Here is a 13,504-nt window from a genome sequence, read left to right on the forward strand (position 1 = left end):
ATCTTGATGCCTACCTTTCTATTTACCTCTCCTCTCTCCCCCTGCCTAGTCAGTTGTTCATAACCCACCCTAGTATCAATAGGTCAGACTGGGAAGCAAAAGCTGCAAGAAGGAGACAAGTCCATATGATGATCTCCCTTGTTTACTAATACAGCTCTTATTTTTGTCAAGAGCAGTGGGAGTTGTTGCCAGGGAAATAGACATGGCTGAGCAACGACTCTCTGGAGCATTGTTCCCCCTGTTCCAATATTTTGTCTAGCCCTTGCCTCGAAACAGATAAAGGTTCAGTTAACAACCCTGACCCACCCATTGATCAACTGGAAGCAATAGGCAGTAACTGTGCTGATCCTCATCAAGCGTTGTGGAAAAATCCTCAGGAGATTAGCTCTTCACCAGAGGGTGGCTCTTCAGTGAATGGGAAATACCAGGCTACGGCTACAGGGTGCGCAAAGGTTGGAGCCTCTGAAATGAAAAATAAAGATAAGGGGAAAGGGAAAGCTGCTGGAAAAGCAATGGGCAATTGTGATTCCCCAGGGACAGGACATGGCATTTTTGCCTGGGCCTCCAAAATGGGACTGCATATTAATTCAGATGCTTGAGAAATTGAAGACTATAATCCAAATTTTTGTAGCTCCTTTCATGGATGAAAAAACAAGTCTTGAATCTATGGTATCAAAACTGAGCAACTGTAATTCTACTCTTATTATGGCAGCAGAGCATACCAACTCATTCAATACAGTGGCCTTCTCTGTACTGACATTGAATGTGGGCCCAATGCGTCCAATATTGAGGAAACTAAAGAGGATACTTATACATCTGTGCGGGATGAGGACCCTCTGCTCATTAGGCCCGTGGTAAACCATGCTGCCAAACCAAATCATGGAACCAGGGAGAGTATTGAGCTGCACAGTTTCTGCCCCCTGGCTGTTAACATGACTTGCCTTAACCTCCCACCCAAATGTAGCCCTTATATTGTGGTCCTGGCTAGGGTGCCATGCCTGTCTCAGACCAAAGAAGAAACACCTTAGCCATAAGAACAAAGTATGCCATGGGCTAAATAAAAAATGGACTTTGGTTTTGCAGAGTTTGATAACAAGCTATTTGTCAGGAGGATGAGTTGGATTGGTCCTTCATGTAAGACCTTGTCAGGTGACTGTGTGGTTGTCAACTGTGGGAACCCTGCCCTCACCGAACGCCTAATGTTGTCACATGCTTATCCTGTAAATGATCTTCTCAAGAATAACCGTACAACGGCTTTACCATTAGTCGATTTTTTTCATTACCTTGCTGGACCCCAGCCTGCTCACATTCTTATATCTAGTGGGCCAACAATGAGTCTTCAATCTCCTAGGAGGGGCCTGATCCATAGGCCAGTGGTTCTTAAGTACAGAACCCCTGCACCATCTTTTCTCACCTCCAACAGATTTGGTACCTTCTCTGGCATGAAGGATATGAAGGATTCAGACTGACTGGGGTCAGAGGTTAGGGAAACAGTTGTGGTTGATCGAACTGGGGCCTGTTCAGCCTTAGTGGCACAGCCTAGCCATGTGGGCCGATTGCTACCAACTAGGCAATGCTAATATCATGGAACATTGTGAGCTTGTGGTCCAAAGTGGAGGATCCAGATTGGTTCTCCATTATTTCTAAATATGGTATTATAATGTTGCAGAAAACATGGACAATGGGGATGATTGTATTGGACAGGTTTGAAACTTTTACTATCCAAGCAACATGTTCGGCGGGAGGGAGACCTGGGGAACTGGGGCTGGTCTGTTCAGCCTTAGTGGCACAGCCTATCCATGTGGGCCGATTGCTACCAACTAGGCAATGCTAATAGCATGGAACATTGTGAGCTTGTGGTCCAAAGTGGAAGATCCAAATTGGTTCTCCCTTATTTCTAAATATGGTCTTATAATGTCACAGAAAACATGGACAATGGGGGAGATTGCATTGGACAGGTTTGAAACTTTTACTATCCAAGCAGCCTGTTCGGCAGGAGGGAGACCTGGGTCGGGTGCTGGTAACCATGGTGCAGATTACTAAACGTCTTACTATTACTCCAATTGTATGCAATAACTCAGGGATTCAGATTTTATGGGTTGTTCACCACTCCACTTTTATTTCTTCGGGAAAATCTTTTATAAGGATGTATTGGAATTGGGATGCCAAATTAAGGGGCCAGTTAACATTATTGGGATATTAAAACATAGGGCAGAGCGTAAGCTGGGTGGGTTTCTAGCATTTTTTGGGGGGAGACTTCAATGCTAAAACTGGCCTTTGCAACACTATCTTTGACCCTTCTGCTGTAATAAACCTTATACGGTCAGGTGGAGCGATATATAACAGACGGCGAACACTTCTTCTCAGTTTATTGGAATTGAATGTTTGTAACTTTGTTGAAATTGGGGTGAATCAGGAATTATATATCCTGACCTTTATAGGTAGGGGACAAGGTACGACCATAGACTATGTCTTTTTCTCTTGGGAGCTGACTAATTGTGTATTGGCTAGGGAGCTATCTCCAGTGGATGTAGTGATCACAATCCTATTGAAATTACCCTAAACTTGCCACTAGCACAAAAAACCATCATGTTGATAGGTGTAACCAACCTGGCTGTCAAAGGACGTCAGATGGAAGGGGATAGACATCCCCATGTACAGCTAAGGTGTCAGGGCCAATCTGAGCCTGATCATGGATCACCTTCTGTCCGAAAATTGATCAGCCCTGGAGATCATAACCTCTTTAGAATCACTAAATAGTCATAATAAAACTACGCTCACAATCATGCCTAAATGTGTATTCATCACCAGCCCTGGGTGCGTTCACAGGGAATGTAGGGCCGCAAACCAAAACTTGAGGAATTACCTAAATTCCGGGCCTTGAGATTGGGATAATATACTTAAAGCCAGACAGCTTTATAAGTCTACAATTAAAAAGCATAAGGCAGCTATCGAGGAAGAGGCATGAAATAGCCTTGGGACCCTAAAAAATGCTGGGTAATTGTCAAAGGATAAACAGCATCCAATAAATAGGTGTGCGGATCTGGACCCAAATATGACCTTGATGATATAGCAAAGGCCCTCAATTATAGCCCCTCAAACAAAGCCCTGGGACTGGATGGGGTTCCCATGGACATGTATAAATGCAATATTGATGTTTGGGCAGCCCTTGTCACCATCACTGTAAATGCCACTTTATCCTGTAAGATTCCCACCTCATGCCAGCAAGCTACCATCATACCAATTTTTAAGACAGACCTTAGGCATGAGCCACGCTGCTACGGGCCAATCTCACCCCTTGACTCTGTAGTCCTGGTAATAGGCTGAGTGATTCTTCACAGGATTGAAGGTTGGGTGAAGCAGAATGGAGTCCTGAGCAGTACTCAATTGGTTTCCAGGTAGGCCTGAGGACACAGGAACAATGCCTCAACCTGAACCTAATAGTGGGAAAATACAAAATTACGAAGAAGTGATCATTATACTTTGCATTTATGGATCTAAGCAGTGCATTCAACCACCAATGCAAATTATGTGTTATCCTTCAGCAGCTTTATATGTTGCAGTATCTGGTTGACTTTTTGCACTCACTGCATTGCGAGGTTTCGGCCAGGCTAAGGTTTGGTATTGATGGGGAATGCACCCCCTTATTCTCCCTGGCTCGAGGTGTACGACAAGGGTGTGTTTTCGCATCAATCCTACGATTTAATGAGGATCAAGTTCAGTACCCTGGCTGCGTTATATGCCGATGACACAGTGACTTCAGTACCTAGTTGAGGACTTTGTATCCTTTATTGATAAATTGTAAATAGATACTAACACTTCTAACTCGCATTATATGGTCTTTGCCTCACAGCGCACCAAGTTTAGACCAATATCTATTAAGGGAACTAACATCACCAAGGTCAGCAAATTCCCTTACTTGGGAGTGATGTTTGACAATAATCACAGTTTTGTGTCCTGTCTCTTCAACCGATGTTCTCAATTTAACAGTGCAGTGGGAGCCCTTTTTAATGGACAGCAAATCCATTGCACCTTTGTTGCAAATGTTCAAATTGAAATGCATACCTGTCGTCACTTATGGGACTGGAATATGGGGGCATTGAGACTGTAGCAGTCTTCAGAGGGAGGAAAATCATTTCTGTCAGCGGCTTCTTGGTCTTGGACCAGGTAGCTCACAGCACTTTTTAGACCAGGAACTGGGGTTGGCTAATGCCTCGGACCTGGTGGGACTGGCTCCCCTTCTTCTTTGTTTCTCTGTTTGGAGCAACCCAGAGGCCTCTTTTGACAGAGATGTTATAGAGGACTGTCTGTTTTGTGATTTTTGCTTAAGCATCCCATGGCTGGAATATATTCACAAATCAGTGAAGACCGTGGGAAGACCATAGTTATTCTTTAACATGCGCACTATTCAAAAGGGGGAATCTGCGAAGATCTGTTTGTGAAAGGGGCAGCTTCTAGAAGGGAACATTGTGAAGTGAGGAGGCCTAACATGAGAGAATTGGTGAGTCTACAAACGACCAAAGGGGTTGAGCCATACCTATTGTATGTCACCAACATAAGGGAAAGGGCTTCATTGACAAAGTTTCGTTTAGGCACAATCAGGTCTCATCTGTTTCCCTCTTGGCTAATTTGACCCGAAATCTATTCTGCTTTGTCCCTGTGACAAATCAAACCCTGGCACAATTTATATTTTTTGGTGAGATCTATGAATTTCCGAGGAAAAACATTTTATTACGGTTACTCAAAACCTAGGGTTTTAATCAATTTAGACCTGCGCTTTACTACCTGCGGTTGCTCCCGAATCAACCTCTGTATGAGCATTCATAAAAAAGGCACTCTATTGGCTCAACTCCACAGCCTTTTAAGTATCACTCACTGAGGATAAAAGGTCATACTAAATATTTTATGAAAATTTGAAAAAAAATGTAAATCCTTTTCTGTGCATTTTACATAACAATGTTGCATGGAATTTATTTGTTTGAACTTTTATTATCATTTTATTATTGAATAAAATGATCTTGCCATTTATGCACAGTCGATGACTTTGCACAAACAGCAGCATACTTTCATGTACATAATGCACTTTTGACCAATAATGAATCTGTTTCCATCATGATTTTGACAAGGTAATGACCTTAGACTACGTAGTAATATACCTTACAATTTGCTTAATTCTATTGCATGTTTGCACAATTGGTTGCTTTGCACAATATGTACTTTATGCACTTCAGATTGGTTTGGAACGTACTACCAATTTGACTACAATGAGATACTGATTTGTTATACAGTGACAAGAATTTGTAAAAAATGTAATGTGTTTTTAGTTTGCTGTTGATTTTATTCTTTTATGGATTAATCTTATTTTAAATAATGAAGCTGTGTTGATGGATAAGATGTGGAATACACTACACATTCGCAGCAACTACTTCACTCTCTTTGCTTTTTTAATGTCACATTTGGTTTTGTTTCTTTCAGTGTCAAATTGTTCAACAGTCACAGGGTCTGTATATAGCAGTTGTGGACCAGCCTGCCCCCGATCATGTGATGATATTGCAGTAAGTAATTAACTTGTGAATTTATGTATCTCCCTTCCCTCTCTCTCTCTCTCTCTCTCTCTCTCTCTCTCTCTCTCTCTCTCTCTCTCTCTCTCTCTCTCTCTCTCTCTCTTTCTTTGTCTTCGCCTGCTCTTGCTTCCTTTTTTATTATTATTTATTTTGATGATTTTCCTGACACTATGTCCTACTCTTGGTCATTGTTTTTATTACATGTATGGGAGAGCTTATTCTTAGAGGTCAGTTTGACATGCCAGCTTCCATACATGGCTTTCTTTTTGGGACCCCTGACACTACCCTTGCAGACTCTGGTCTCGTGGGCTTGTAAAGTCTGGTTTTCTGTTGGATTCCCCTAAGTACATCAGCAGCAAAAAGGAGAGAGAGGCTAACAATGGTCCTAGATTTCAAACATTTTGTGTCCTTAGGCGTGATGGGGTCAAAGAATGTTTGACACGTCTTTTATCACACTTCGTATATGTTTTAGTGAATCACTGTCTATGGGTTATTCTCTCCTGTGTCCCCACAGTATGCTTCTATCTATCAAGAAGAGGAAATATGGGTATGTCCAATACCTCCAAGAATGACATACTAAGACAAAATGTGAGACATGTTTAGGCGGATTGTTGGGATGCCGGTGGTTAACAAGACCTAAATAACCTTTATCTGTGGGATGAGTTACTAAGATTGTACCTGGGAATTACTTTTTGGACCTAATGTTAAGGGAGCTGGAGGGGGCGAGGGAAAAATTATCAATAAGTAGGCATGCACCTGAAAATAGGCTTTAGTGAATATTCCCATGCAGAAATTGTACATTTGGGCCATGAGAATTTTGAATGTAGAAGGAGGAACCCAAAGTTTCCCTTTATTACATCCCAGATCCTGCGCTGATTTTTATTGAACCAGAATTGTGTATCATAATGCAGAAAACAGCTGTCTTCAATTAATACAAATATAACATTTAGCCCACCAGAGATTTTGCAGGCAATACGCTAACAGTGTTTTCCCATATTGTAAGGGTGGTGGTTTGAGGCTATTCTTGTAAAAGTCTAATTTTGCCAGCAACTCCTCTTTTAATGATTGGGACGTCCTAACAAATAAGCGCTCACAGTAATTAAGCTTGAGTGGTTTTCAAATCAGGTGGAAAGTATAAAATGGGTGAGAAATTTTCCTCTAATGTGCTGTAGAAAGCAATATTTTTCAGAATAATTTACACAGACCCCTGAAAAAAACATAGTTCCCTTTTTTAGACATTTGGAATACAACACCTGCTGCCTGGGCCTTGGTTCCATGGTCAAATCATGTGATGAAGACCTGTTGGGATGGCTGATCAGGTGTTACAGATAATGGTCAATGTTTCTTTTATATTACACTAAAAGGTGCACATTTCTTAATATACGTTCACTCGCTATACCACTGAGGTTCCATCAATACCCTTGGGCTATTTTATCAATGAGTGATTTTTCATCAGTTATACATTTTGCATTGCTACATCAATCTGAATCATCTACAAACAGTTAGGTTTGTAATATGCACTATTAAAAGGACATTTATGGTGTTAGACCTACAGACTTAGAGTGGGCGTCCCCCAAACCTTTTGCCTTCACCCTACTGTTTACCAAATTTGTTTTTGTTGGTCTTAAAACTCTATACACTCTACCACTTCTCACTAGTACTAAAATACTTGTGCTCACTCTCTAAAACCCAATGAAATTGATTTACTCCAGATTGGCATGTTTAATTTACTTATACGTCCCTAGCAAGTTGGTATACCCTACACCCAAGGCCTTTAAATTATATGCTACTAGTAGTCCTGCCCGTAGAAGTTATTGTGCCACCCACTTAAGAGGCCCTTAAAACATTTCCCAGGTCTGTCATTGCAGACGGAATGCAGTTTTAAACTGCCAGTTCAACTAGGCAAGATAACCCCCTTGCCAAGCCTTAAAATCCCCTTTTATTACATATAGGTCACCCCTAAGGTAGGCTCTTGGCAGGCCATAGGTCAAGGCGCATTGTAATTAAAAAGTTGGACATTAATTTAAAATTTTTAAATGTCCCGGTAATAAAAATTCTCCTTTTAACTCCTGTGACGCCTACCTCTGCCGTACTATAACATTGAATTGACTTATTACATTTAATTAATGCTAACTGTTAATGCGGAGCAGGTAGGACGTTCATCTTTGGTGTCTAAGAAATCGTAATTTAAAATCCTCTTTAATGTTGAAGTCAGATTTTAGGTTACAATTTTGAACATGCCTTTTTTAGAAAGTTAACATTTTCCTGCTTTTGTTTTTTGTGCATGCAGCCTGTTTCTGAGTTACATGACCGGGTGTAGGTGGCAGTTAGACTTTGTTTTACTCCTCCCAGACAGCCACAGAATAGAGGTATTAGTTGTGCCAGGATGAGCTATCACTGGTAGGATGGTGGGCAGAGCTGGGCACAACCCTGCTTGGAAATTAATGGGCTGTGCACTGCCTTCACATAAAGGACTTCACACGACCTCATTGTACATGTAGTCAGGCCATCACACCACCTAATTGTGCATGTAGTTAGGCCGGAGTCAGGGCCAGAATCAGGGCAGAAGAGGCAGGAAATTCCAAGCACTTCAGAGGGAAAACTATATAAACCCCTCTTATTTCAAAGAAGGCACTAGGTATAAAAATTGTGCCCTCAGACCCACTCTTCAGTTCACTTACTGGACCTAGGGAAGGGATCTTAGAGGACTACATGCTGCTGTGGCCTGCTGCATACTTGAGAAGCCTGCTTTGCTGCACCTAGAAGGAGTGCTCTGCTGCCTGCAGCATTCCTTGAACCTTCAGAGTCGTACCCTGCTACTTGAGCCGTTCCACTTCTTAAACCCAGGACTACCAGAGTGACTCCAAGGGCTAGCTTCCTGATCAGAGCTTCATGAACAGAAATAGCTCCAACCATCTTTAGCCCATACCAGGACCCAGCCTGAGTGACGCCTGACTCTTCAAATTTTGCCTCTCTGGTCTTGGACCCTTAGAGGTGATACTAAAGGTGGCTAGATAGTCAAAATCCAAAACTTGAGATTTTTTGGCTAAAAATTGCTCGGAGAACTGAGAAGCGACCGGGACCTACCTGCTCGCCAATCCACCCAAGGTGCATCGCCGATGGGGTGTCCAGCTTTGTTGAGCCCTTGTCAGCTACTGCTTGCAGTCTCATTCCAATGGAAATGTTTGACTTCCATTACAGATACTAAGGGGCCCATTAGGATGGTGGGTGGGGGTGGATCGCTTCCGCCGGGCCGGCGGCAGCCACCGCTGGCTCGGCGGGGGGATCCGCCCGCCATCCATGCCTGATTTACCCCCGCCATATTAGTATGGCTGGGCGGTCCATGGCGGACGGAAAGACCGTCCTCCGTTTTTCAGCCGGTCGACTCGTCGGACGGGCGGAAAAGGGGCATAATATGGTGGCTCTGTCTGCAAGACACCGTCATCCATATTATGATGCAGTGGGCTTGCTGCCCCACTGGGACAATGTGAATGTTTTAATTTGGGAGCAGTAAGGAGCGGGCTCATTTGAGGAAAATGTCGAGTGACTACAAAGACCAGGAGGCCAAGCGGTTGGCCACGCCCACTGGGGCAAGATTCATGAATATAAGTGTGACATTGCCGCTTTCCTCTGTTTCTACATCAGCCACTGAGGAAGGGAATTTATGTCCTGAAACACGTCTGGCTATACATTTATGTTGCTGCATGGCTCCGTTTCAAAACTATATATATATATATATATATATATATATATATATATATATATATATATATATATATATACTTGAACTCCGTTCGACGCAGCCGCGCCTCAGTCACCTCATTCGAACTGGAAAAACGGAAAAGACAGACCCAAGTTGTGTGCAGAACTCAGTGGTTTATTTCATCCAGAATAGCACCCAGCAAGTCCGCATGACGCGTTTCGCCTCTAGCCAGAGGCTTGATCACATGATACGTTGCATAAAAAGTAACGAGGGTACTTATAGAGTCAAATTGTTTAGAGGCGGCACTAGGTGGTTCTGGCCACACCTCCATTGACCCTTTGATGGCTGGTGTCTTAAGCTACCTATATTTGTATACAGAGCAAGTGCCCGGTGTTGTATTTGTGGAAAACAAACCATTGGTCAAAAAATGTATATAAATGCATAATACATAACAAGAAGACATGGCATGAAAATTGGGTAATGATGTAAAAAAGAAGAATTAAATCTCAAAAGCTGTAAATGCAAGCCTAGAATAGACAATTCCATCGATACACCCCATATAAATATTTTCTGGTTACAAAAATACAAATAGTGAATGACATAGTGTCATGGTTTGTAATGTTATGGTTGGACCCTAAAAAGAGAATAATACCAACATAAATCATCGGAAATATTTACAAAATGTGACCCTTTCATATCTGCTCCCTATTTATCTGTACCAAAAAAACCTCAATAAATAATATCATTGAAATCCCTTTGGTCTATAACAGATACAACAACAAGACCAATCTATCAACACCAATTTAACCTGAAAGTGGCCAAAGTACCATATTGTATCCATCAGAGGTCCTGACTACCGTTAAGTACACATCCTTATAGAAATTCCTGGCAATGAACAAACTAAAATAGTGCAAAATTGTGAAAAAATCAATTTTTTAAAAATAATTATTTTCAATGCAAGAGAGAATTTGGAGGGTGGAAACCTAATACTTGATCATTTCCTCCTCACCCTTACCCCAAATTTTATAAGAGACAGTTCATACAAAAATATGTAATTCATATAGTACAGTGCAAAGTGCAAGTAGTTAACTAGAAAACTAGAGAAACATATAGAAGATTTAGGCATGTTAGATAACTACCAATGCTAGTTTATAAACAAGTATTAAGGTCCTCACTCGCGTTAAGACCTCGTGGTGTCTTGCAGTCTAATTCTATAATGTACCTAGTTTCTAATAGGCGGAGTTTAGCATCCCTGTCACCTCCTCTTTTGAGTGGCATAACGCAGTCGATGGCAAAGTATAACAGCATAGAAGGATCACTGTTGTGTCGCGTCTCAAAGTGGCGGGCCACCGGATAGGCCTGGTCTTTGCACACGATGGCCCGAATATGCTGCAATATCCGCCTGTGGACAGGCAGGCGGGTACTGCCCACGTACCTGAGCCCACAGGGACACTGCAGCACATAGACTGCGAATTCAGTCTTGCACGACATGCGTTTCTTAATTTTGACAGGAGTACTTTTAAAGGGTACAGTGTACTGCGTTTTATTGCAGCCATGTTTGCACGCTTTACAGACCGAACACTTCTTGAAGCCTCCACTTAGAGCACCCCAAGTCGCAGAGATTGGTTTTTCCAGTACATTACTGACCAAATGGTTTGACATTGATGGAGATTTTCTATATGTGATACCTGGCTTGGTGGTGATGAATTTACCAATAACTGGATCCCCAGTTATCAGATTCCAGTTTTTATAGAAAATCCGCCGGATTTCCTTATGCTGTTTATTGTATGTCATGATGACCCTAGGTTGCTTTATGGTGCCATCCACTGCAGAGTTTGTGATTTTCTTTTTAATAGCAATGCTAACTTCTCTGGTTCCAGCGAGAGATTTATTTATTGCACGTTGGACAATTTTGTCAGAATATCCCCTGGACATAAATCGCTGTTTGCTCTCCTCTTGAGCCTTGTGGCAATCTGCGTCATTACTGCAGATACGCCTGATCCGCAGCATCTCCCCGAAGGGGATGCTGTTGATGAGGTGTTGAGGATGTTGACTTGATGCGTGTAGCACCGTATTGCCTGCTGTGGGCTTTCTGTGGAGCTTTGTGTGTAAAACAGAATCTGCAACATATACTTCAGTGTCCAAAAAGGTAACAGAGTTAGCATCGATGTGAGAGGTGAAACATAAATTTAAACAGTTGTCATTTAAAGCCTCTACAAAAGCATTAGCTTCTGCCATCGTGCCTCGCCACACCATAAACATATCATCGATATATCTCAGGTATAGCGGAACATGTTGTTGCATAGTTGTTCTGTAGGTGTTCCACAGGGTCTGCTCCTCCCAGAGTCCCATGTGAAGACACGCCAGACTCGGAGAGAAGCAAGACCCCATGGCCACTCCTCTCACCTGTTGGTAGACCTGGCTCTCAAATACAAAAAAATTCTGTTCCAAACACACTTGAATCATAGAGAGTAGCATTCTATTATGTGCAGAAAAGTTCATAGGTCTCTTGTTCAGATAAAAATCAACAGCCTTGATCCCATCGGCATGTCTGATTGATGTATAAAGAGATGACACATCAAGAGTTATCAATAAACAGTCATTACTCCAGATTACACCACTCATTTTCCTGATAAAGTCAGAAGTATCCTGAACAAATGAGGGGAGTCCTTTTACCCAATCTTGGAGAAAAAAGTCAATGTATTTAGAGATGTTTTCTGTAGAACTGTTGATTGCCGATATGATCGGTCTGCCCGGTGGTTTATTTAACTCCTTGTGTATTTTGGGTATTAGATAGAAGGATGGGATAACCGGGAAGTCTTTCTTCATGAACCTGAATTCGTCATTGGAAATCAGTTTGGCACTCCTCCATGCCATGAGTTTCAAGTTCTGGTCTTCCCATGCTGCTTTGATGGTTGACATAGAGCTTTTTTTGTAGCATGAGTTGTCTGTAAGTTGGCTTTCAGCCTCAGCTATATACAAAGCACGTGGCCATAGCACAATGTTACCACCTTTATCTGCTTGGCGGATAATTATGGTTTTGTCTGATTCCAATTTTTTGATTAAATTGTGGTAGCATTGGTTATATATATATATATATATATATATATATATATATATATATATATATATATATGTATATATATATATATATGTATATATATATATATATATATATGTATATATATATATATATATATATATATATATATATATATATTCACAACTCCTCACTCTGGAATATGCCGCCGCCTGCCAAAACAGCAGGTGTGTTGTCGCCAATAAAGACTTCCGTAGTTAGGTCCTCAATATTTCAACTCTATCACGCAGTTTTACGTATCTGCAGTGGCCATTTTAACCGCTGTGCACAATACATTCAATCGCGTGACATTTGGACTACAAAGAGAGTGTCATGGATAACAGACTCATAGTTCAGAAAGCAAACCCAAATGTAAGCGCATTCAAATGTCAAATAAATCAAAGTTTTTAGTAAAAACGATTTAAAAAGAGCATTTTAGTGATTTCCAACATCATTACCGCAATGGGAAATTTAGCACACATTCTACACGATTTTATATACGTACCTAGTCCAGTTCTATTCGGACCAAGTTCCCGACTTTTTATTTTTCGAAAACTTTATTAATACCACTACTAGCCACTACACTGTATTGTTGGCTAGTATGTGCCCCCAATCACAGTACCCCCATTTTTATGTGCCGCCTATCAAAAAGCGCCTGTATGAATTCATCTGAGTTCGCATAAACAATTAACATTATACGTTATAATTATGATTATGATTATATTGCCACAGTGGGCTAGATAAGCACTGTCTGCCTCCATCCTGCAACTGATATATACTAATATAGTATCTAAATATACATCAACAATTTCATCGTCTATTTGTTAACCCCACAGATTAACGGGCCTTGTAGCTCAGAACATATTAGCGATTTGAGCAGCTCCTCCTTGCAAATAGCGCCCCAGTGGGCCTGTATATCATCCAACTATGAGTAGCACCACCCTTCTTGCAGAATATAACCCCCTTACAAGTGCTGTAAAAAGTGCAGAAAATCAAAAAATCTAAATCATATAAAACCTTTACAATCCGAACTTATAGCAGCTGCTTCATTGCATTTTATGAATACCACAGTTGTTTTCTCAACATTGTATTATCTTGAATTACTATTTGTTCTGAAAAAACCTTTAAAGGTGTGTGCTTAAATCCTCTTCTAGGTTT

The 13,504-nt window shown here is 41.4% G+C and overlaps 1 protein-coding gene across 1 annotated transcript in view; it reads left to right on the forward strand.

Annotated features, from left to right (window-relative positions):
• LOC144784018 (SCO-spondin-like) overlaps window positions 1-13,504 on the forward strand; it is a 1,726,865-nt gene that overhangs the window by 950,493 nt on the left and 762,868 nt on the right. The window contains exon 77 of the mRNA XM_078662721.1: window positions 5,476-5,555. Within this exon, the coding sequence (XP_078518847.1) occupies window positions 5,476-5,555 (80 nt within the window). The remainder of the gene's footprint in view (window positions 1-5,475; window positions 5,556-13,504) is intronic.

This window comes from Lissotriton helveticus, chromosome 10 (assembly GCF_964261635.1).
Source record: "Lissotriton helveticus chromosome 10, aLisHel1.1, whole genome shotgun sequence".
Lineage (NCBI taxonomy): Eukaryota > Metazoa > Chordata > Amphibia > Caudata > Salamandridae > Lissotriton > Lissotriton helveticus.